The 26,463-nt window shown below is 36.7% G+C and overlaps 3 protein-coding genes across 6 annotated transcripts; 1 reads left to right on the forward strand and 2 right to left on the reverse strand.

Annotated features, from left to right (window-relative positions):
* Positions 1–1,823: 1,823 nt before the first annotated feature.
* On the reverse strand, positions 1,824–16,121 carry LOC6638826 (protein rhomboid). 2 transcript variants are annotated; one of them, XM_002061785.3, is made up of 7 exons: positions 15,942–16,121; positions 15,787–15,879; positions 15,688–15,711; positions 15,435–15,611; positions 2,784–3,014; positions 2,293–2,704; positions 1,824–2,187 (listed from the first exon to the last, which is right to left on the reverse strand). In XM_002061785.3, exons 1-7 carry the CDS (start codon positions 16,104–16,106, stop codon positions 1,862–1,864), a joined length of 1,428 nt encoding a protein of 475 aa, XP_002061821.1. In that variant the 5' UTR covers positions 16,107–16,121; the 3' UTR covers positions 1,824–1,861. The 2 variants fall into 2 exon arrangements, with proteins under 2 accessions (XP_002061821.1, XP_023037291.1); XM_023181523.2 differs by lacking the exons at positions 15,435–15,611; positions 15,688–15,711; positions 15,787–15,879; positions 15,942–16,121 and adding an exon at positions 5,293–5,498.
* Positions 3,970–4,573, forward strand: LOC6638827 (dynein light chain roadblock-type 1). Its single transcript, XM_002061786.4, has one exon. The coding sequence runs from the start codon at positions 4,039–4,041 to the stop codon at positions 4,348–4,350; it is 312 nt and encodes a 103-aa protein (XP_002061822.2). The 5' UTR covers positions 3,970–4,038; the 3' UTR covers positions 4,351–4,573.
* A 3,860-nt stretch (positions 16,122–19,981) lies between the features above and the next one.
* LOC6638825 (protein zer-1 homolog) lies at positions 19,982–26,453 on the reverse strand. Of its 3 annotated transcripts, XM_015179086.3 has the most exons (10): positions 26,125–26,452; positions 22,902–23,298; positions 22,022–22,821; positions 21,825–21,949; positions 21,574–21,745; positions 21,316–21,477; positions 21,073–21,234; positions 20,854–21,003; positions 20,542–20,787; positions 19,982–20,481 (listed from the first exon to the last, which is right to left on the reverse strand). In XM_015179086.3, the coding sequence occupies exons 2-10, from the start codon at positions 23,200–23,202 to the stop codon at positions 20,320–20,322; spliced, it is 2,280 nt and encodes a 759-aa protein (XP_015034572.1). In that variant the 5' UTR covers positions 23,203–23,298; positions 26,125–26,452; the 3' UTR covers positions 19,982–20,319. The 3 variants fall into 3 exon arrangements, with proteins under 3 accessions (XP_015034572.1, XP_002061820.1, XP_046868189.1); XM_002061784.4 differs by having other exon boundaries at positions 20,260–20,481; positions 20,542–21,003; positions 26,125–26,453; XM_047012233.1 differs by lacking the exon at positions 26,125–26,452 and having other exon boundaries at positions 20,260–20,481; positions 20,542–21,003; positions 22,902–23,335.
* Positions 26,454–26,463: the final 10 nt, after the last annotated feature.

Genomic DNA, 26,463 nt, shown 5'->3' on the forward strand with positions numbered 1-26,463 from the left:
TTTAATTTGACTTGTTTTGTATATTTTAAATAATTTTAATGTTTCAGTAGCCCATTTAGAGACTATTACCAGATGTTTTATTAATTTTTTTACCAACCTAACATAATTAATAGATACTTAACATAGGCGGAACACTGGTCGTATGAGTAATGCAAGCATTACCTAACAAACAAACTAGTTTACATCTTCTTTAAATCCAGATGTGGTCATTTGATATTCACTTTCGATGGAGAGCTTCTTCAAGGATGCCACAAATTTTCGGTTTAGCTTCATATCTCATTGCGAATTCAATCCCCACTGAAACAAAGGAACATTATCTATAAAGATAATAGAATTTTCCGCCTTTTTTAATCTATATTATTCACCACAATACTGCTGGGCCACGATTCACGTTTTTGTCATCCTGTAACATTAATCAGCGTCAATTGGCATGTCCTTTGTCCACTCAAAAACTTTACTTGTGGTGACACTTTGTTAGCTTTTTGGCTTGGGAGGGAGAATAAAATGGTGGAACCTCTATTCATTTCCATTACCATTTCCATTTCCATGGTTGTGACACCGCCTGACGAATGACTTAGCGGTGAAATATGCTCAAGCAAACATAAATTCGTGTCCTTTGGGATTTCTTAACTGCACAGAAAGGCAACTTAACTCAACTCAATTCGACGCGACTCAAGTCGACTCGTTTCCACCGTGTGTCAGAAGCATGCAGCAAAGCCAACGTCAATGTGAAGCTCGTAATGTCGGGGGCGTGTCCATGTCCGTGTCCTTATTCTCGTGCTTGTCCTTTGCCACAGGTGCGTGTCATGAGAAATTGTAACGTTACTTTTTTCCGCTTGCCACAATTTTGACATGTAAAAGGAAACGACTGTTATGATAAGAATATGGCTGGCAATCCATTATCGCAATAAATTGTCAAGGAATTCCATCATAACTAAAACAAAAGGCTTTCTGTAAGTAGAAATAAAACAAAAGCAGAGAAAAACAAACGGCAATTCCTTTGATTTTAAATCTAGTTTCAATTTTATTTGCTGTACAAAGAAATATACCTACACATACATACATACAAATATGAATATATATATATATAAATATTTTGTTCTTGCATATAAATAGCTAGATTTTGTGCTTATATTAAATATTCCACTAAACTATGGCAGTGATTATGGTTTTTGGTTTCTAAGGACTTCCACAATATAAAATTGAGGTAGGTTTCGATCAATTTTCTTTTCTTTCTTTTTTTTTAAGGCCTGTTTAGAATAAGTATAATTTAGAATAATCATTTCAATTTGCCAAGTATGAGTATTACATTTTTATTTCTATATATATATATATATATATATATTCGTCTATATATATATACATATATAAATATTGCATAGTTTCTTCGGACTTAAGGGACTTATGCTTAGGGCTATAAAAAGTCTTCTGAAATAAATTTCGAATTCCTTGAGCATCAAAATTGGTTAATTGTTTTTTTTTTTCGTATTTTTGTCATTATTTTTTTTTTTTTTTTGTAATTTACTTAACTAATCAGTTCGATTGGTTGTAAATATTTTTCATTTTCATCTTTTTGTTTGTACTTAACTAGAACAAATGCGCGTTTGTTTACGTATCGAAAAGACGATTGTCCACATATATATATCGGTCACGATATATACACATACTAGATCACATAATACAAATTATATAGATACGTATATTGCACGTAGCATAAATGAAACAAAAAAAACAAAAACTAATTAAACTTATTTCGAAAAGAAATTAACAAAAAACTTCAACGGCGAAACAACGGAACAAAAAGAAAAAAATATATATAAATAAAGAACAAAACAAAAAAAAACGTTTTTTTTTTTTGTTTTTAGACTCGAAAGTCATTGAAATATGTTTCAGTTACTCGAATTTTCTCCACACGCATATTGAACAAGGCAAAGCCATTGAGTATATTGAAGGCAATGGCAAAGACCACACAGGCCGTGTAGGTGCCCAATGCAATCCACCAGAGCAATTGCTCGTGTAGCTTCTGTTCGAAATTCTTGAGGACCAGCAGACCGATGGTCAGGCCAGCCACAGCACCAGCTAAGTGAGCCACATAGGATACAGCCGAAAAGGGGATGCCCACTTGGCAAGGCATAATATATTCGCCGGCATATCGAGCGTATATGGCAAAACCAAAGTCAAATGAGGCTGCAAAATGAGGCAATAATCGATAAAAGAAATCACAGAGATAAACTACACATTTCTCCCCTCTCTCTCTCTGTCTGTCTTGGTCCTGTTTGCTTATTAACTTACCAAATATCAAAATAAATGCCAAACGAGCGACACCATAACGCATCTGATGATAGTTAAGCAACACATTGGCCAAATGTGCCGCTAACAAGGCATAAACACCGCCACTGGCGCCCACCAGATAGGCATCCGGATCGAATATGCTGGTACCCAAGGAACCAGCCAGGACACCAGAGAAATATATGCAGGCTATTCTCGTCGAGCCATGGACCATTTCCAATGGCAAACCGAATAGCAGCTGCACAGCCACATTGAACCCGAGATGAAACCAACCAGCATGGAGTACCATATAAAATAAGAAACGCCAAATCTCATGTCGTCTATCTGGACGATAAATGAACATGGAATCGGTGGGTATGGGTCCTGTCGGTGCTGCCTCTCCCGCAATTAGCGAATGATAGAGAAAAAATCCCAGCTATTTTTATGGTAAATTAATTAATTATAAATTAGCATAAAATAAACGATACTAAGTAGTAATTATCTATTAATCTTACCTCAATCATCGTCACCATAATAATGAAAAATGGCGGTGGACAGCAGGTATAACGATCGGCATAATATTTACGATCCCGCTCCTCTGGCAGGACCTCCATGGCAACGGCATGCACCATCTTTCTAAAAAGCGGCGGCTCACTCAAAACCAATTGAAAATCGTTTTCAGAGCAAACCTCACGATCTCGATGATGCACTGCACATTTGAAACTGCGCGTTCGCTTGCCACTCATCTGAAAAAGTAAACCATTTCGAAAATCAGTTCAAATTAAGACAAATTAGCAAAAATCATTATTAAATATCAACTTCTTACTCTACTGAATCTGCTGACTTTGCTCTAGAACCTTTTTTTACCATAGATCATGACGTTTTACATTCGAAACTAACATGAACTTACTATATTAATACAACTTTATTCTTTTAAACATTATTCAGAGGGATCAGTGTATATATTTTCCATATATTTTAATCAGCTTTCTGGGGTAATATCTTCAATTAGAATCCCACATCTATGCAGATCTCACAAACATCGTATAATCAGAGTGATGTTTTGGGTCAAAGCGAAATGGCTTTCAAGTGGATCGTTGTCTGCCTTCTCTTAACATAAAGAATGATCTCCAGAATGATGTCGATCCAATATATGTAGGTATTGAATTCAAGAATTCACTTATTGGGAATGATCGATAAGGACAAGCTATAGAGAACACCCAGAATTCAAACCAGTTTAATCCTAATAAATTCTCAAGCAAAAATTGTATTTTAGTCCTTAACTATCTATTGGGATAAAATACAGAATGCTTTTTGCTTGACATATTATAAAAAATATTAAAGAATTTGGATATTTATACTAAAAAGTGAAATAGTCAATTTGGAAAGAGAATATTTCAATTCTTAAGTGCGTTTTTTAACCAAACTAAAGAATTTTGAAAAACTATTTTGAGTGATATACAAAATCAATGAACAAAAAATGTCTGAAATTAATAATCAATTCATATCAATAAATTGATGTAATTTTTTTTCTAGATGCGCTAGATCGATTGATGTTCCAAAAAATAATAAAGATTTGCACTATAATTAAGAATTTTTTGGAAAATAAGGAAAAAAAACACTTTTCGACTGTTTGGTCGAAAATTTCATAAATGTAGTTGGCCAAGAAATGTATATTCGAAAATGATGAACCAAATATATTTCAGTTAACATTTCCCTTTCGACCCAAACGGATGTATTGAATTGAATACATAATAATTCTCAACAAAAATGAACAGACTTAACTCAAAGGTATTGGAGGAGATTGTCCATAAGAATGCGGACAATACATCAAGGATCGTTGAGCAGACCCACGGCTATGTGGTATCGGAAAATAACGGTGCTTTGGTGGCCACATCCTTTGATAATACCACGGCCCAGGCAATTGTGAAGCATGTGCATGATAATTTTCTAAAAATGGCTCAAAGTGCTATACGCGATTTGGATCCCACTGACAAGTTGTGTTTTATGCGTGTGGCAACACGTAAATTTGAATTTCTTGTGGCGCCAGACGATCCTTTCACCATTACCGTTTTACTTTAAAAGAAGAAGAAGAAGATAAAAGGGAGCGGGAGTAAAATACATATAGAGGGGGACATTGAAGACGGAGAGCGAGAGGATAACCAATGCAAAGTTTAACTTTGCCATAACTTTTCTTTTGGTGTTTTTTTTTTTTTGTACATGTATAAATCTTTAACCCCAAAACTAAACGAGCCATTAAATTATGCGAATACGAAAAGCATAAAGAAAAAGAAAAAAAAAATGTAGCCAAAACTACAAGTGACTAGCAAAACTAAAATCATTTTTATTATGTAATTAAGATGTTCACAAAAGATGCCAACGCAATTAAGGCTACCCCCCACTCATGACCCCCCACCACCCAACAACAAGCCTCCCATAAACAAACCAAAAACAAAAAATCTGCAAAAAGCGGAAAATGTATATTGTGTTTAATTAAACCATATAGTGTATGATGGTGAGGAGAGTGGGTGAGGGGGAGATCCAAAACGAAGCCTACACGCAATTAAAACATAAGATTACAAGTGGAATATGCGAAGCGGGGGGCGCGAGGGCAGTCGGTGTGGAGAAAAAAAAAGAGGCAGAGAAAAAAGGCAAAATAGTCACTTCCGGGCTAAAGTTTATTAGGAGGGGGTGGGGGGGGGCAACGGGAGTCACTTAAACTAAATCAGCCAGTTGATAGTCTCTGCTTTTGTTTTTTTTTATTATTTCTATTTGTATACGTACAGTAGTTTAATGTTTGTAATTATCAAATTTGATTTAAATTGATAAATTACTAACGGCCGACTTTATTCACGCCCACATGACACGCCATAGGGTTAATTTGCATAGAAACTAGGTGGCAACGCCAATTTCATTTAGTCTACGTGACCGTTGCCTTTGCGTATGTGTATGTGTGTGTGTGTGTGTCTGTGTAACTGCGCGCGCTTTAATGATATTGTCTTTTAGTTTTATGAATTAACTTACACAGTGTATATCTTGTATGCCGTTTACTAATTGTGTTTCCTTTTGATATATTTTTCCTTTGTTTAACATAATCAGCGGCTATTAAGCACATTTAACATAAAACATTGAATATACTTTTACTTCTTTTTTTTTTCTTTTCTTTTTCCCTTAATATTAATACATTGAGAAAGGAAAGTCTCTTCTTTCTACCACCGGCGTGTGCGTAAGTTTCTTTTGTCAATTCTCTTTTATCCCCTCGATCCCAGTGAGTGAGAGAGAGAGTGAGTGGGAGAGAGCTTTACCAGGGCTGGACAAATATTAAAGACCATATGATCGAGTGAACGATCGTTCTAGCGTGACCCAAATAAAGATTACTTCCGATATTTTCATAGAAATTCCTGCTAACAGAGCAGCAACAATGGCAAACAAAAAAGCCATACGAATTGTGTTGTCAACAATTGGGAACACCCAGGATAAGTGATAAATCTGGATAAAACTGGTCCAATGTTGGCTGGTGGGTTTGGGTGTCGTGTCGTCGTTTGGTTTCGTTTCGGTAAGATCAAGAGCTCAAAACTAAACAACAAATAATTGTTTATCATTTGTTTAGTGACGTGCACAACGGGATTCCGTTTCGGTGTGGACTCCAAGGTCCTTGCGGCTGATAATGTCATTACCAATAGAGCCTTTTTGCCTCAGCCTCAGCAACAGCCCTCGCCACATGACGCCACAATGCGCCCGCCGCCAGGTAAGATCCATGTCCAAGTGAACCGACCAAAACCCGCTTTCTTTTGGTTTCTTTTCTCTCCTCTCTGTACACATTTATGTTTCATTCAGGTTTACAGGACCAGGACTAGGACACACACACCTACACAATATCGAGCGACAAATTGACGCAAAAACATTTAACACTCGCCCCCGGACACACACACTCGGATATGGTCAAACACGTCGCCGTTGAATAGTAGTAGAAGGAGCTATGGGAAGGAGGCAATATTGGCGGCTCTTTATAAGGAACACCTACAACAGAGAACAAAAAAAATTCCTTTGAATTACGTTGCGTTTGTTTGCCCGTGTTGTTTTTTCTTCATTTTTTCCTCTCTCTCTCTCTTTCTCTTTTAGCCCTCCCAGCTATGCGCAAAAAAGGACATCTATCCGCTGGAGGCATGCAGCAGCAGCAGCAGCAGTAACAACAACAGAACGATGTGTGTGTGTGTGTGTGTGTGTGCACTCTATTATGCATTTTTTCATACTTCGTATGTGTTATGTGCGGCGGTGCCCTCATTCACCGTGTTGACATTTTTATTCCAAACAGTTGAGCAATATTTATAAACTCAACAGGAGCGAGCCTGGACGGCCGGAATGATAGTAGCCCATACTGGGTTAGGGGTTGTGTGCGGTGTGCGCTGCTAGGGTTTAACCATAAAGCTTCATGGTCTGGTCATGGTCTGTTAAATGACATCTAGTTAATAGGCAACATGATTTTTTGTTGTTGCTCTGGCACCGACAACTTTTTATTATTGATGGAGGGTTGAATTTTTCATTTGACCATAAATTGTGTATGCATTGTATGTTAAATATACATACGTATATAGGTATTTATGCTTTTTTTTTTCTTTGTTAAGAATTTCTTGTAAAATATGGAGAATGCAAATAGAAAAATTAAACCCCAATATCTGTGGGAAATGTTCAATTCTGTCAACAACTTTTGCAATTTTTACTCCCTAACTGCCAACCAATTTGTCTAGTAATCACTTGGATTACAATTGGAAACTAATAGTTAGTAGTTGAATGACACTTTTATAATAAATAATGAAACCAACATGTGGTAAAAGTTCCCATAGTGGGCGAGAATGGGGCGAGAAATATTCATGTAAAATGCATAGGAAACACTTTTCATTTTCAATTGTTTTAAACGCCTCACATATTGAGCTTATTAAAGTGTCAAAGACAAACAATTTTATATAATATCTGTTACTAACATTTCCCATAGGTCTTTAGGGGGAGATTTGGAACACGTGTGTGCACACTCAGTAAATAACCAAAGACACAATTTCATGTCATTGGGCGTGTTTTTGTTCAGCCAAATGTCAAACACCTTGAAGCCTAAACAACTGTCCACCCCAAAAGGCTCCATCCAACTTCCTACTTCCTCTCTTCATACATATCTAATTGAATGACAATATTTTCGTAAGAACATAATTCAATTTGCATTGTTTGTTCTTAGCGACTTGCCGCCGAAAATTACTGCAGGTGAAAACGAAAGAAAAACTGTATTAAAAAAAGAGAGAAGAGAAAATCTTAAACAAACATAAGCAATTACAATCAACTGGAAGCACTTGCTGGCTGGTTCTTGGTCTTGCCTCGTTCATCGTTTCTTAACCTGGCCAACAGCAGCGGCAAGGGCAGCGGCAGCAGTCGTCAGCGTCGTTGGCGAGCAATTTTCTGGCCAAATGGCCTGAGTATGTAATTAGCCCCCAGCTGGGTGAAGGGCCACGCCTCTGTTTTGTCTTTGTCGGCCTCTTGGCGTCTACTAATTATCACATTTTTACTCATTAAAGTCACATTTGGCTTACTGTATCTTTTTGCTGTTTTCTTTTAGGCCATCACCCAGGACCTAGGACCTTTTTTTTTCTCTTTCATTTGGTCTTTGTTGATCCTGGCTGCTTAATTATAGGGTAATCAGGCTTTCAGCCGTTTTGGCTACCGTACAAGGATGATTGATTAGAGGCCAATTGCAAAAGTTTACCAAAAAAACAATAAAGAAAACCTGCATCTTCTCCTTGGTGTGCCCTGAAGTTATATATACTCTTAGCCAATTGGCTGATCCACGCCACACATCGAAACTACATATGTATGTATGTATATGTATCTACCTAAGTGGGTAATAGATTTTTAATGACAGGATCTTTAAATACTTGTAATCTTAAATTTATTAACTTTATAGTTTATAATAGCCATAAGAATTCGTTTTTGAGTCTGTAGAAATCGAAAAGCTAAATCATATTAGTAATAGACTTATAATTTTCAAACTTTTATAAGAAATATTAATACATTTCCATTGAATTTATTAATGAGATTCATTTGTATATGATATTATGTTTTAATTTCATTCATTTTATGTAAAAAAAAAGAATTGTTTGAACTCTTGAATAGTCAAAGTAAATTGATTATCAGAGTCCTTCCTCAAATAATACCAATCCAATAGGAAAAACTCTTGTTTGCTTCTTTATAGTTTAAAAAAGTTTAAGTTTTCACATATTTAGGTTTCACAAATTCTGCAAGTATGACTTATAATTTATTAAAATTCGAAATTAAGAGAAAAAAAACCTCCACCAGGATTGTGATATTCGAAAGTGATACCAAAGCGATGGCATATTCTTATTTATTTAACAACTTTTGATTAAAACAACAAAATTTCTATGATATTCTAAGGCAAATAAGTTTATCAGTTTAAGATTAAAGACATAATATAAAATTCTTTTGAGATTCCTTGATTTTCAGCTTCATAGAGCTAAGATTTTTAAAAAAAGAAACTCTAAATTTTACACACAAAGGCAAAATTTTAAAACAGAGAGGAACAATGTTTAGACTAGAATGAGAAATGGGTTAAGACATTGTCTAAAGCAAATGGCTAAAACAATTTAAAGTTAGTCAACAACGATCCCGATAGTGTCTAAAAGATAAAGACATTTGTTGACGAATATATACCAATAAATGTTTCAAATGTTTCGCAAATGTTTAAATTCGATAGTGAAATGCTGCCAGGAAGACAGGTAAAACCCCGTGAGATTTCTTCCAATTTTTTTCCCCCTGTCCGCTGGGATCTGTCATCTGCACCAAAAGTGCATCAAAGCGCGTGCCTATAAAGAAATGAAAAGAAATGCAGACAGCAGCAGCCGATGATGGTGAAAGGAATACGGTGAGGAATGAATGGAGGGGGGAGGGGTGGACAGCTGAAGCTAGAAGCAAAGAAGTCATATGGAAAGCAAGCCCAAGGAAAAAGCAAATCGAAAACTGATTTGGAGCGGAAGTTCGTTTGCACCTTTCTGCAGTTTCCTGTATTTGTTGTGTTGTCAGAACAATAAACATACACGCACAAGACGACGATGAGGTCTTTATTCTAAAATCCACGAATCTTGGCTCCTCAATCACATACAGTGAGATATATGTATGTACATACATATATGTAAGTACTTATTTATATGTGCTTGTACCTTGACGTTTTGGCCTTTGACGCCGCCTCTTTACTTTTGTCTTGAAATTGAAGTGGCATACACATACTTACGTACATATATATATATATGTACGTACCGCCCGTTGTTAACAAATCGCAATACATATATATTTTAGACACAAGCGGAGTTACTCGAAAGGGGATAATCAACCAAAATTGACAGACTTTCTTCTTATCGATTATGGTTAAAAAAAAGTCATGGAAAACCTGTTGAATTCTTTTTAAATTTAAACATATAAGAGAAACAAAACCCAACAGAATAGATAACAGATTGATAAGAAATAATTCCAAAAATCATTCTTCCAACTTTGGAAAACCAAAATGTCTCCATTTGGCCTAAACCGAGAGATAAATAGAAAAACGTTTAATCTGCTTCGAAAGAAGTATTCAAAAATATTTAAACTCAATTCAAAAGTTGGTCCAAAATGCACAAATTTGGTCTACTTTGAAAGAAGGGTTCAAAAATAGTTCAACATAATACAGAAGTTAAACAAAAATACTCAAATTATATATATTTTTAAAAGAAGCGTTAATATATAATGAAACTCAATCCAAAATGCCTAAAGTTGGTCTTCTTCCAAAGAAGGGTTCAAAAACATTCAAACTTACTCCTAAAATTCTTTCAAAATGCTCATATTTGATCTAATTTTAGTGAAGGATCACTTAATAATCCGATTCAATTCAAAAGTTTGTCCAAAAATCCTCAAATTTGATCTACTTTGAAAGAAGGGTTTGAAAATCAATCCAAAAATTATTCCAAAATGCTCAAATTTGATCGACTTTGTAAGAAGGATTCAAAAACATTCGAAATCAATCCAAAAATTGTTTCAAAATGCCTAAATTTGGTCTACTTTGTAAGAAGGATTCAGAATCAATAAGCAAACTGAATCCAAAAAGAAAGAAAGATGGAACCAAAATCCATCTGTCTCAATCCATTTTCTATTGTATTTGCTAGTTTAAACTGTTTTCCTTGAATCTTCCTGATATTATCCAGATATTATTCCTTATCAATGTTACCTATCAAGAGTATTCAAAATATTTAAACACATTTTCCAAGGGAAATTCAAAAACAAGACCTTAAGCTATGATTGATCAAAAGTCTCACAATTAACTCAAAGACCACATAAAAATCGTTTTTTTTTTAGTGGGTAATTATCCTTAAATTGATAAATAGGAAATTTGATGAGCAAAATACTTTATTTGGATATTTTGTTTTGTTTTTCTTGGTTTATTGATTTTTCGAATTTCGAAATGCACCTTTTGTTGGTTACGCCTCTGTTTAAGGATATGCAAAGCATTTTTTGCCAAGAAAACAGCAGCAGAAGCAGCAGCAGCTGTTCCTTCCAATGTCCTTCGACTGCCGCTTTGAATCCTTCGTGTGTTTGATTTGCGATTCGAAGGCAAGCGGAAATGGAATGACACGCGAGGCATACGCACACACAAAGCCAGCCAAGCCAGGCAGCAGGGCAAACTATGTGTGTACTATGTGCTCATTGTTCGGTCCAAAAAAGAAAAAAAAAAAAACAGAGAAAAAAGATTGGCAAAAAGGAAAAAAACTTCCACTTACCCCCCCTCTCCACTCTTCACTCACCACTCCCCACATATGCACATCGCATTGTGTGTGTTTGTTAAACTAGGATTCTATAAAAGGGGCGTGCCGCTAATAGAGCAAAAAAGAGAAAGCGAATCGGCGGCATATGGCAAAAACTCTCGAAATCCGATATCAAAAATGATTCTATGCATTTTTATTTAATTTTTTTCTATGTCTATGTGTGTGTGTGTGTGGAGGAGGAAGAGAAGAGGAAGGGTCTCCCCCTTGTTTCTTTACGAGTTTTCCAAACGACTGAACAAACACACAATCTGCTTATAGAGAGAGAATCAGCTGCTGCCGCTCCTACACACATGGATGACAAGGTGTAAACATGACCAGCGCGTGTCCCTCCATCCCCCGCCCACGCCACAAACCATATCCTAGGGTTTTTATTTTAGCCCAGTTGTTGCAGGCACTTGATGTACTTACTACTACTCTCATCATTATTACGAGCCAAAAACAAAAACCTAAACTGAAAAGGTCACAGGTTAATGATGCAAGCGCGACCCGTGCTCAGTGGCTTCCGCCCTTCGAACAATTAGGCGAGGCACTTGAGCTTGAAGAAAACGCAAAGAATTCATTGACCCCAGAACGAACTATACACATACATATACTATATATGTACATATATATATTTTTTGTTGTTTTTTTTTTGTAGTATTTTTTTTAGTATCGTCATAAATGTCACAGGTGCTCGCTGTCCAATTGTAATTTATTCATCGTAATTAGATGAACTCAAATGAAATGTTAGAGACTAATTTGATTTTTTGTTTAACCCTCCATCTCCCTTCATCCCCCTCAAAACAACACTTTTTTTAATTGCCTCACAAAAAAAATATGTTTTGAGACAATTTTTGGCACCTGCAGTCCTGGTCCTATACATTTTCCATCGAAAATCAACAACAAACTATAAAACTGAAAAATGGAAAATATGCAAAAAATTATCAGGATAGCAAAACGAGAGCAAATTTGGGAGCATTTGAAACGCCACAGGACATCAGGCATCCAACTATGAAACTCCATTTTCGCATTGGTTATCAGCAAAAGCAATAGCAGCAAAAAAAGGGAGAGAGAGAGAGAGGGAAAAGGGAAAATATTGTCACGCACTGTGTCGACAAGGAGGAGCAAAAGGAGGACGACATCATGGCGGTTGAACAGTTGCAGTTGCTGGTCCATTTCGTGTGCACGTCGTTATCCTTGCCCCGGATGCACAACAATCAAAATAAACGGCTGCCAAATTGACCATTGACCAAACATCGTCAGCAGCAGCAGCAGCAGCAACAGCAGCAAGAGGAGGAGCAGGAGGATAAGGAGCAAAGGGAATGTGAACATCGTCTTTGGCACTGTCACGTCCACGACACTGGACCACAAGTCAAATGCCAAGCCACACAGAAAAATAAAGGACAAACACACGCATTCTTTAACCCAAAAAAAATAAAACGAGAGAAATGTGAAAGCAATTGGGCATAGACAAGGGAGCTTGAACTTGAGTTACTCCAGCAGATGATCTTTATATATCTTGAATTCGATTCCTTGTAAATCATTTCATAAGTTATAGCCATAGTCAGCCGGGTTAGTTGCGTTTCATTTCATAATTAAAGAGAAATACTCAGTTGGCCCCCAGTTGTCGTTCTTTAGCAATCATCATCATCATCCCACTTCTCTCTTGGATGCGGTTCGGCTGCTTCGATGGCTGCGGCTCCGGCTCAAGTGATATTATTACAGAATAATGAAATCGCCAAGAGATTCCAATTCAATCTACGCGCCGCGTAGGCCATTTATGGATTGGCATTGATTTAATACCGCATTTTCCTCTACCATGACTCTTGTCCCCTGAGTGCAAGGCGCAAGGCATTTTGCACCTAGTAAAACCCCCAAACGATACCCAGGTCCATAGTCCGAATCTGATCTCGTTCTGTGTTCTCTCTCTCTCTCTCTCTCTCTCTCTCTCTGTATGTGTGCTATCGGTGCTGAGAGATCAGCAGAAGCCTGACCATGAGATGCCGCCGCCACTGCAGTTTGCCCACAAATGTTTATTCAATAAACTCGATTTGGTGGACAGCAGCAGCAGCAGCAGCAGCAGCAGCTGGCAAGCAGGCATTCCTTCGAGTCTTCAACTCCAACTCCCGTTCCTCATTCACCAGAGTTTTAAAGAGAATCTGGAATTTCTTGGTGCGTGCTCGGCACAGGTTCAGCGGTTTGGCGTCTGCCAGCTGCGTCCCCTTGATTATGATAATGGAAGGCAGCAATTGCTTTCGTTTTATGATCGAATGATCGGATGCTTGGCAGCTCCGTTGACTTTCTGATTAATGCAAGAATGCTCCTTGGCGGCGTTCCTTGACTGACTTGGACTTGCCTTCTTTGTTTTTTTTTTTTTTTTTTGTAGCTCCCTCTCCTTTTGTTGTCCAGTTGCAATTAAAACCTGCTACCCTACATAAACTATGCACCAAAAAGGTCCTTGATACAAAATACAAGAAACTGAGAATTTAGATTGAAACGCTCAGAGAGGGATGAAGGGGGCTCAATGTCAATGTAATGCCCAAGACACACATCTTTTAGTGCTTTCACAAAGCATCTTACAGAGCATTCACATTTCGTTCCTCTGCCAATTTAAACGCCATTCCTAACAGATTGATTCTGAAATCTTAACCAAACATAACCAATGCACTGGCTCTGGCTCTGACTATGGCTCTGGATGGTTTGTCGTCGTCGTCATCGTCGTCATCGTCGTCGCCGTTGTCGTCTTTGCCGCCTGCTGTGCCTTGTGGCCAGATGCAACCTTGTCTCCAACGTCGATCGACGACGACGACGACGATGACGACGCCAGAGAAGGGGCTATACCACATCCAATCGTTTTCCAGCCTCGTGCCCACAGTTGTCATAACGTTCAACACATTTGCGGCGCCGCAGTGTTTCGTTGTTGTTGTCTTTGGATGGTTTCTGCTCCTCTTTGGCGCTGCCATAAAAGGATTTGTCACGTGCGAGCTTTTGTTAAAAATTCAAGAATCATTGGCATAGCCATCACACAATCTCCATTGGAGTTTTTTTTTTGCATTATGCATGTCCTCTACGCGGCATTCCTGATTCTCTTCTTTTTTTCTGTTGTTGTTGTTCTTTTTGTGTTCTTGGGAGACATTACAAGATGTTCTCGATCCCTCGCACAAATCATTGAAATTTATAATTAACTGCAAGACCGAGTTGTAGATTGCTTTAATAGATACGAATTTTTGAAGAAATGTAAGCCCACAATTGGAATAACAAACAAGAACCTAATGATGTCCTTACACAGGACACTGTGTTACCATTCACAATTACCGTAGCACACAGACACAAGCACACACACACCCATATACAATGCACAAATAGACACATCGTCATCATGGCTAATTCATGACTTTTGAGCACACTTTGGACAAACAATAGACTGAGAACGAGGAGAAAGAGGAGTAAAAGGAAGAGGAGGCAAAGGAGGTGGAACCAAGACATTGGAATATTCACTTTGGAATTGATTATGCATGAGAGGGTGAATGTATCGTACTCTCTCTCTTTCTCTCTGTTTATTGTTGTGTGTGTGTGTGTTATTGTCCTGGGCCAATCAATTGAAGAATCAATCAAAAAGCAATAGGATTCGACATACGATGAAAGCAATCAATGAAAAGAATCGAAAAAGCAAAAATGCAAAACGAATTCCCAGATTACGTATTCTTGTAATTCTCAACCGCAATCCACAGAGATGTGGATAAGGACTCTGAAATCCCTAACTACGCTCATGTGTCAAAAGTTAAGTTAACTCTTTTAGATCTCAACTTTACGTTCAGAAAATAAGCCTTGTCCATTGTCCACTCCAATGCCAGTGAAAGGTTTAATTCTGCCACACCAGGACAAACAAAAGTAGCCAACCGAGTAACCAACCAACCAACCAACCGACACCCCCAAAAATGAACGAGACAGAAACACACAGAGGGGGGGAGAAAGAGAGAAAAAGAGTCTCCGGGTAAACAATCGAATGTCCAACGAGGCGTGACGTTTCAGGACGAAGGTGCATTGCATTTATTTGATGAACAGACTTTTTGCATTTGCCACAGAAAATGCAAACAGTTGGGTACATCCATACATACATGAAAGAAGGATCTCTCTCTCTCTATCTCTTTCGTCAAGGGATGTTTGCCCACGAGCCTCTATACTTTTCAGCCACCTAGGCACCTGTGTTTGCACTTAAATCTAGCTATTTGTGTGTCGTGCCGCACGGAAGAAGATGACAGAAGACAATCAGTAAGGACACACACACACACACACACACACACATGGGAATTCAATTTGGACTCGTATAGTACTTACCACATTGACAAAGTCCTGAAATGTCACATAGCCCGGACCAGTGGGCAATTGAGCTTTCTTGGCCCGTTCCAATAATAGGTCACGCTTATTCATAGGCACTTGGGATAGAAATTCCGGTGATTTTAAGGCAACCAGGAATTCTGAGACGGATATTTCGCCAAAACCCTCAGGATCAAACTGTAATTGTAATTGAGATTAAACGGTCAACAGAATTTTTAGTCACTGTTTTAAATCATTTTTAATTGCTACTAACCATGTCAAATAAGAGTTTCCATTTCTAAAAAATGTTGATAAATAAGAAATTAGTTTTAATTGGTTTGAAAAAAAAAAAACTGACGTAACTAAAACTTACATCTCGTAGTAGTTCTCTCCTTAGTTCAGCCTCATCGAAATCCGAATTCAATGATGTATGTTCCGTATCATAGCCAGCATCATTTGTACATTGCTATATATACGATGGATTCTTGAGTCAATGGAACGATATGGATTGCATATTTCTGAACTTACATAACGCATCTGAGTATGCGATAGGGATATAGATGCTAACGATCCAGCTATCGTCGATATGTGTTCAATATCTGCCAGAGTCTCCTGTTGACTACTGCCGCCGGCATTCTGTTGACTTGTTGGTATCTCCAAGGCTCTTGAGCTGCCACGCTCGTCAGGCCACATGGTGGTCAATATCTTTTATCCTCTCCAGATTTTTATATTTCACAATAATTTTGTTCTCTTTTTCCTAATTGACGTTAATTTTTGGTTGTTTTCACTGACTTTAATCCTAAATAAAAGAACAAAAGATCTATTAAAAGAAATAATATCAATCTTTTGATTTTTCAAATCTTAATTTCAAAAATAAAAACGTTATAGTTTTTAAAAACCAACGAAAAGCTTTCCGCACAAAAGCTTTCAACAACCAAAAGCTCTTGTGGTTCAAGTGGCAATCAAATACATTTTGTTTGGCCGTTGGTTTTGGTCGTGTTCGTTGAGTTACCATGCGCTACTTTCACGCGCCTCGGTTCAAACCGTGTCGTAGGCTTCAGTTTTTTCTATATATAGGTACATATATAATATAATATTTATTGTTGTTTTTGGCGCCCTGTTAATATTGTTTGGCTACAAATTGTTTCGTTATTGTTGCCAGATTTTTGATGGGGCCAGAATAAAGAATTTACGTATAATCATACTCTAATGTCTCCATAATACGTTTGGAGTATTTCATGCCCGTCAAACATTTTTGATTTAACTTTTTCTTTTACAAAAAATTAATTGCTTTAGTTGTTTTGTTTATAGGGATTTCTAGCCCAGCGTTTTTAAAGATTACCTGGATTTGAGACCTCTTCTTGATTAAACAATGTATATTCTTTTATTTGTTTAAAATATGGTTTGAAAAGGAATTGAAATATGAATCTAAAACGAGTCGAGCACGTTTAATAAATAAAACTAGACGTTTATGGTTAAAAGTATGACTCAAAAAGGAGTCGAAAGTGGAAGTCGATAACCCATAAAGAAGGGTTATATTTTAATCAATGAACGAGATTCGATTGTGATCAGAATTTCGGTGAATTATAGTGAAGTTATAAACCAAAATGTCCCATATTGAGTTTATATCAGATCACTACATAAAATAAAATCAAAATTACGCCTTATATAAGCACGATAAACAGTTCCCAAAGTAAAAATTTTCGATATTCTTGGCGTTATGTTTGTTCGATATTTGAAATTTACCTGTACTCTGTCTAGTGGCAGACCTAGAGCTGTGTTGTGAAAGAATACTGCTCCCTAAAGTATGCAATAAGCAGTTCTAGAACTCGCTCTTTCAAACCTAAAGGAAATTTTTGAATATCCTATGAATAAATAACAATCCTTTAAGCAAAGATACAATTGTGAAGATACAAGGTATACGAAAAGTAATTCATTTGTTGAAAACTATAACTACTTATGCAGTCGATTCCGTACTTTAAGGGGCAAAGTTCCTCCATTTCATGGCCAATGCTTTTGTATCCATTCAATAAACTTTATTCAACTGTATTTTAATTTCAAGACATTTAGAAGGTATTTGATAAACATATTTCCGTTTTCTTTGCCATTAAACAATGTTCATTGACACTTATTTTCAATTCAGTTTTAAACTATTAATTATTCATATTAGTATTCAAAATACATAGAATAAATGTCTTTCCGAAATTACACTTATAAGACGAACCTTTAGGAGTTAAATCACTTACTGTCACATTTAACATACATATATATTATAATTTCCAATGCCTTTCTTAAATCTTTATTTTTGTTTTTACTTTTCTTTAGCTGGGGGAATGTCCTTTCTAATGACGACAATTACATCCTGTTACATCCCTATATTTGGTTTCTATAAGCAGGGTATATATAGTAGATACATTTCGATAGCCAAGGCAACCTTTTGTTGTGTGTTACTCTGATGTTGATAAAAAAAAAAAAAGGTTATTGATCTCACACACATACACAACGAGAATAACAACAACAAAGAACAAGACGACAACTAACCTAAAAGATGAAAACACTTTCTTAACATATTCTTGGTTAAATGTTATTAATTTTTTAACTGCGCAGAATCTGCTTTTGTTTGTTAAACTATTATTATTTTTTATGAGTTTTTTTCTTTAAACTTTAGTGGGAATATTCTTGGTAACAACCTGCTGTAGTTGCTCCCGCTGCTTCCGCTCCCGGCTCCTGCTCCCACTCGTGGAGTTTTGGGGGTGGGTGAGAGTATGAGTTTTGTTGTTGCTTTACATCATTGTTGGCAGCCGGCACTTTAATTAACAACAAACTGGACGAGGCGAAACTCGTTTAAGTCCTTGATAATACAACTTAATAAACACTTTTGCATGGATTGTTTACCGTTGTTAAACTCTTTCACTCTTCCTCCCTCCCTCTCTTAACAAAAAACAAAAAAAAACACACACACACGCGGCACGCACACAGACAAAAACAACACCCACGCAACAACAAACAAACTTCCGACCGAGCGGCAAAATGACAACTAACAACTAAGAAGAGAAATGACGCCAAAAACAAAAACTCCAAGAGGCAGAAGAAGCAGCAATGCAGCCAAGAGAGATACGAGAGCAAGAACAGTTATAAAAGGGGTTGCTAGGCAGGGTTTGTTTTGCCTCTGATGTTACCGATGTGACGTCAGGGGGTAGGTGGGTGGGTGGGTAAACGCTTGAGAGAGTGTATGTATTTTGCTCATGCGCTTTTCCCTTCATTGGCATTTTTTCCCCCTTCACCATATACCCTCTCTCTCGCTCGCCCTCCCTCTCTCGCTTCGTGTGAAGCAACCCCATCGAAAAAAACAGTTTGGAGATCTGCATATGGGCAAAACATTAACTAACGACTACCGCAATTTTTTTTGTTTTCAACACAAATTTACATACACATACACACACATCGATACAGTTATAGCTTTATCTTTATTTCAAACAAAAACGAAAAATGACAAAACAAAAAAATTAAAAAAAGAAAATTAACATAAACGCAGACACAGAAGTTACGTATACGACGAAGGATACGATCCACACACGATGGCCCACTGTGATGCAATTAATTCATGTCATTTGATTTTCATATACATATATACTAGGAGAGAGGAGCAAATAAATATATATATATTTATATATATATAAAGTGTAAGACACAGGCGTGATCTTTTTTGTTTTGTTTTGTTTTTTTTTGTTTTGGCGATCCAAATAGTTGTATTCTGTATATGCATGGTTGGATGAAGAAGGGAAGAAAAGGGGTAGGAGGTGTTGGAGGAGGTTGTCTAAAAATAAACTTTTAACATAGACAAAAGTGAGCACAAAAAAAAAAATATTTAGTTCTAAAAGTATATAGATATATATATATATATTTACAGTTTATCTTAATCTAAGATACGTGATGACCTAAGGGCACATATAGAATAATAATTCGAAAACATGCAAAGAAACAACCTATATATACATATATATATATAGACACATACATACATATACCACATACATATGTGTATATATATATACATATATATATATATATACACATATATATATAAAAGAAAAAACCAACTTCAATTGAACACAAGGCAAGGCTTAAAACTAACAATATCTAAACACTAGGAACAGAGCGAGCATACTCATACATTACATATATATATATATATATATATATAAGAAGAAGAAATAATTCCTTATGTATATATACATATATATATATATATATATATGTAGATATACGAAACATCAATTTAAGGTTTTTAATGTTGTTGTTTTTTTGGAGGTTTTCTGCCATCTCGATAAATTTATATTTTAAGGATATTTTTTTTTTTAATCTTAAGCTGATTTGCTTTACGTTTTCCTGTTCATTACTTTTGCATTTTAACAATATTTACATTACAAGAGCTAAAAAAAAAATATATAAGGGGATTAAAACTTGTTTTTCTCTTTTCGCTTACAACATGATATAATATATGTATGTATATATAGTTATAGTCTTATTTAATATATATATATATATATAATATTTAAGGATATATATGATGTATATCTTCTTTACTCTTGTAGTAATTTTTCTGCATTTCTCGTTTCTCAAACTAAACATGGAAAAAAAGAACTCTTGAGAAAGAATCTCCTTGAACAATCAGAATAACACTTGCACTTGCCTTAAAAACAATGAATTAATGAAGGGCGGGATCGTCGGGGCTGGAGGGGGGGGACATTACAACAAATTTTATTACATATATATATATATATATATATCGGTGTATACATAATTTTATATACACACATATATATATATCTGTATTATACGTGTATGTATATATATATATATATATATATGTATATAAATACAAATAACCTAAGGACTTCTCCATTTAACCCTCAATCATACGCTCAACTCCCGAATCGCATTGCTCAATAACCATGCGAGCAATACGCTTAATCTCACAATAAGGACTCTCATGCTGAATCAGCTCGTTTAGGATCTGTATTCCATTCTCCTGCTCTACCAATTGGCAATATTTTTCGGGATAAACCTAAGAAGATCAAGAGTATTAGTATATTTTGGAATTTTATCTTATTGTGGGAGGTCCAACCTGTGTCAAATTGGCCAATGCCCAGACGGCCCAATGCTGACATTGGGGCGTCTCATAGCAGCGAACAAGACTCAATATTGGCTCAAAGCTGCGATAATTGATATTCCGCTCGGATTTGATGTTCCAGCGTTGTATGGCGGCCACCATGCGCTCCAGCACATGCTCCCTGGTGGGTGACTTGATGGTCCAGGCATCGGCGCCATCCGATGCAATGTGGGCCAGCACTCCAGCCGCATTGTAGCTAACCTGGAAGCGCAGGTTAGCATGGTTAACATTGCCATTGGCCAATCTTCTTCCACATCCATGACCCACCTCGATGCCATCGCTCAATGAGTCCAGCAGACGGGCAAAGACCTTTATGAACTCTTGTGTCATCAGTTTGGGGCGAAGCCACTTCACTTCAGCCACATTGCCCAGCAGCCCCATCATATTCCTTAATAGTTCATCGCGTTCCGGAAAGGTCTATAAGTAAATTCAATATGATTAGATAGATAAACTATAATATAGACATTGAAATTGTCACTTGCTCACATTTAAACACTTCAGGAAATACTCCATGCCGCGCCCATCAAGAAATCTCTTACAATTAATAGCAGTCTCATCGGTTACATTCCACATGGTTGACCATGCCACCTCCATGACATCATCAAAGACAGTTCGTGTCAGGCGATCCTTGATTAGCGTAAGCATGGTCTATATATATATATAAGTGGAGAGAAAAACATACAAACTATTGGCCAAGAGACTGATTTAAGCATACATAGCAACACTTACACTAACTACTCCCAATTCACCCAGGAAGAGTTTCTGTCGCCCATCCACCTGGCAGGCCAATGTGTTGAGCAAATAGATGGCAATGCGCTGAACAAAGCCCTCCTGCTCGGTCTTGGATACGCCATGTAGTAGAATTTTGATGAGTCGTTCGTATTCAAAGAGCTGAAAATAATAATATACAATTGGATTAGGCGAAGTTCTCTGTCTCTCTCAATTTCAGTTTCTCCCTCTCTCGCTCTCTCTCTCTGTCTCTCTTACCACATCGACTGGCATATGGAACTGGGTGAGGGTGAGGTAACCATTTCTAAGCATTGTGTCATCGGTTAGATGCATTTCCATGCCATTGAGCAAGGTGCGAATGATGTGATTACGCAACAAAGTGCCAAATTTAGAACGATCCCTGCCTTTGACTATATAAAACAGTGTGGCGCTGCGGGGGAGGGGCAAAAGCAAAAATATCATGGATTTAAGGATAAAAAGAATTTTGGTTCAAAAAAACTCAAACTCACCTGCCGGATATTTGCATATGCTTGAATTTAAGATGTCTGTCCATGGCAGATAGCACAACATCCAATGCCGTGTGTATATCCTTGCAGTTCTCAAAGCGAAACAGATGATATAAATCATTGAGAACCTAATGAAAAATGAATGCAACGAATGCTATAAATGTATGGGACGGGACGATGAGAGGTAGAGAACAACTCACTCTTGTCAATAGCACTGGCCTATCATGATAGTAACGAGCTGCTGTCAATATCTGTTGCTCATTGGCATCGCCGGCCACCTCGAAGGCAGGTATATCGTGTCGTTTGCATGCCCAATGTGCTGTATGATAGAGGCCCAGAAATTGCAACGGCCTATGGGTGCGTGAGGCCAAACCGGGTATATCAGTTAGACCATATTGTTGCTCTGTCTTGGTATTGCCATTGCCAGATTCCTTGGTGGCCACACCATTGCCAGCTAAATTCGTACCGGATATATCTAGATGTGTTAAATGGCGTAGATTATCCATTAGCATTTCCAATGTCTGATCGGGCAGATCATAGGTGCCATGGCCATTGCCCGAACTTGAGATTGATATGTCCAGGGTGCATAATCGTCGCAGGCAGCAAATGGCATGCAACTGATTGGCAATTGGCCAAACATTAAACAATATTAGGGTGTGCAGGTTGGGCAACATGACCAATGCCTCCAAACTGAAATTGGCCAGGACGCATGATGTTAAATCCAAATGGCTCAAGTCATGCAAATGAGCAAATTGCAAACGATGATGCATAACGACACCGTTTAGTACCAAACGACGCAAATGTGGACAGGTTAATTGAAAGTCCACCGGTTCCTTTTCATTCGGTTCAGCATTCTGTAGCAGATGTGAACTAATCCCCAGCTCCAATGAGCGCAAACTGTCTCCATAATGAGCCAACAAATGATGCGAATTAACTGTGATCTTATCGCAATACCACATGGACAAAGCATACAGTTTGTGACGCATTAGAGTCTCTAGACCTAAAAACGAACGAATTGAAATATATGTAGGTATATGGTTATCCACATGTGGTCATCAATTGATAGATAGATGGACTCACCCACACTGCTGAGCGTACTATTACGCAAATTAACAATTTTCAACGATGTTCGTTGAGTGTCATAAAACAAATTGATCACCGAATCATCTAGAGGGCGATTAAAACGCTGATAATTCTCCAAGAAACCATCACATATCTCATTGGGCAGTACAATGCCCGGATTTAATACACGCTGTCCGTGTGTTGTAGTGCCACTGATTATATCCAAATTGTTACACAATTTCTGATAGGCAATCTCCTTCAGTGTCAACGGCTCCTCATCCAAGGAGCCGTCCTCCATTAACCGCACCTTGCAGCTCATTTTTCTATCTAACTGTCCACTGGGCGCCTGTGACGACTCAATATTGTTGGCACTTCTTCGCCTTGGATTGTGGCAAATTTATTCCGATCCTTTAATCTAAAACAAACAATACAAAATACAAATTCAAAAATACAATTATTTACAAAAGTTGAAACTAAATCTAACTAACTCTAAAACAACTAACATACCAGGAAATCGAAAGGTGTCAGGTAAATTGATTCAAACAAACTCATCTCTCTAGAGAGCCTACTCTAATGTGAAATGGAAGGTAATAACCGACTGGAAAACTTCTCTTACTACTACTACTCTTAAGCTTCCTTGGAGCTTCCTCGAAATAACTAACATAAGTGGAAAGGGATTACGAAAATCACTTGCTTCAAGTTTTTTAACTTTAAGTATCAGTTGTATAATAAAATCACCTTGAAAAGGGCGGAAAATTTTTCAAACAAAATCATTTATGTATATAGAATCATTCTAAAACAATGGATATCTTTTTACCATAGAAGTATTCAAAGGGGTAATTCTACCCGCGAAATATCGTCCTTTTACCTTTTTATATTCTTTCTATAGGAGGAGTCTTTGAAATGTTTAAGTAACTTAAATTCCCATACTGACCTCTCCTTAAGATTCATCCATATGACTACCAAGAAAGAATTTTGTTTAAAGAATCTTAGTGAGTGAATTTTAGTGAGTTTAATTTGAAAGGTGCCTTTAACTAATTCGGGTACTCTGATTCCGAAATATGAACTCGGGTTTTGCTCAACTCCAAGGGATGTGGGGTTAAAAATGGAACCCAAAAGTATACTATAGAAATTTAAACAATTGATTTGTACATTTTTAATAGATTTTGGAATAGACCGTTTAAGAAAAATAGCTCTTAATTGCAAACCTTACTAATAAACAATTTGTTAGACGCAAGAGATTCCAATAATTTCTTAAAATGAAAAGCAGAAACTCTTCAAATCCCTATAGCATACTTTTGGGTTCAAATTTTACTCAGTTTAGAACCATATGCAAAGTATAGCAAAGAAATACTACATAATTTCAACACATTTGCTTCGAAAACCTGACGTGATGAACAATAACTGAGTACAAGACCGTGAATATCTCATTTTTGGAGTTAAACTTTCCTTTGCACTTTACTATTTGGCAAAAGGGTACACAAAATTTCTTCATGGACGAAGTTTAGTAGTAGAGAAATTGAAAAAACACGATTTCTTAAAGAATTGTTCATGACTATTGTCAAAAATGAGTCATACGATCTATAAGATATGCTTATATTAAACAAAATTCAATTACAAAGCGTACACAAAATATATGGATGACCGATGTGTTATTTCATATAGTAAAACTGACGCTTATCGCTTCATAGATCTGCAAGTCAGTGTACATTATCACATCACATATTTCACATGAAACAAAAGACCAATTTGAATAGGTAATTGGTATATTGAAGAAGCTTTAATACACTTATTGCCAGAGAGACATATAGACAAAATTATTGAAACTTGTATGTAACTTAAAAACAAAGATGGAATAATCAATATTAAAAACAAAAAATAATTTTAAATTTCATAAGAATGTTAAATAAAATTTCCACTTTCTTGAATCGTGAGTCATTTGAATAGAGATTCATTCATCATCTCTCAATGATTCACATTTACATGTGTGTCTCAATGATCAATAATTAATTGATCCTAAATTAGAGTACATTTGTACTCATTAATTTGATTAGTTATTGAAAATCAACAGGCGGCACATGTGTCTGAGAATTGTTATCTCTCTCTGTTACACCCTTTAAACAAAACTAAAGGGATATTTAGTTTAATAGACTAAGTTTACATACATTGTATGTGCAAAAGATTAAAGGCATATTTGTTTGAATAAAGCTAGAACAAAGCTTTAGCCTAGTATGGACTTTTATGTAGATCAGTTTACTTGACTAATCAATCAACTTGGCTGACAATTAAACATTATGATTATCAGTTAAATATATGTATTTGTAGTATCTAACTGATTGATTGAGGATGAAAGCAAATGAAGTCAAAGAACTTTATTTGAAGGGTTCATAGAGTTGTTTGGGAGATATTACGTAATCAACAACAACAACAACAACAACAAATAAATGACAAAAGTAACAAATTACATACTTATATGTATATCCATCTCTTTCTCTCACTATGTATGACAAAGACTGCAACTCGCGACTGAGGACGTAGGAGTAAAAGGATAAAAAAATCAAGAGCATGATTTTTGAATGTCAACAGAAATGTTGTTGTTGTATTGAGCGACAGAGATAGAGATAGAGAGTGTGTGTATGCCTATAACATTGGAGGCTTGTGGCAAGGGAACATGTGGCATGACGGGGCGTAAATACCAACAATAACAACAACAACAACAACAAATTATAACGGAAGTAAATATCAACCTGTTAATCGGTTAATTCATAATTAGCACTTTTGTTTGAAATGTCAGCAAATTAATAATTCTTATTATGTAGGTGTATAATATAGTTGATTTAGTTGTTGTTGTTGTTGTAATTGCTGGTGTTAGTTGGCGTTGCGTAGTTATTGAAAAAAAAAAGCGCGACAGAGCAGAGCAACAGCGGCACACTGTCTGGCCTTATCAAGTGAAGGACTGACTGACTGACTGTCAGTCCAGTCCGTTCAATCCCTCCACCCTCCGCCTAACTACCTCCACTTCCATCTCCACCTCCACCTAGGTGGTTAAATGTAAATAGATAATACTGATAGTGGTGGAGTCGTCGTCGTCGTCTCTGTCGTCGTCGTTGTCGTCTTGGTCGCATCAGCTGTGTGCGTGGGAGAGCAGCAGCAGCGCAAGTCTCTGGGTAGTCCCCAGTCTCACAGTGCAAAACGACGAAATTTCTGTATGTAAATCCATATTTGATTTTACAAACTTTACCTTTACGTTTTGTTGTATTTTTTTTTTATTGTTTTCTTATCCTTGGCAGCAGCAGACCTCTCTCTGTTCTATTCTCCACCAAAGAATCTGTCTGCCACTCCAGGAATTAGAAATTTGTTGCTGTTGCTTTTTTTCTCTCTCTCTTTCGTTTTTCCTCTTTGTCAAAAGTCTTCTTCTTGTCGTTTTTATTATTATTATTTTATATAAATTTTTTTATTTTACATTTGCTTATGCTTTCTCCCGTTAGCTAGTGTTAATTTTCACAATGTTTGTTGTTAATCCATCAACAAACTATAAAATTTGTTGTGTTATGCTTTTGTTTTTCTTGATTTTTTTTCA

The sequence above is a fragment of the Drosophila willistoni genome (assembly GCF_018902025.1).
Source record: "Drosophila willistoni isolate 14030-0811.24 chromosome XR unlocalized genomic scaffold, UCI_dwil_1.1 Seg144, whole genome shotgun sequence".
Taxonomy (NCBI): domain Eukaryota; kingdom Metazoa; phylum Arthropoda; class Insecta; order Diptera; family Drosophilidae; genus Drosophila; species Drosophila willistoni.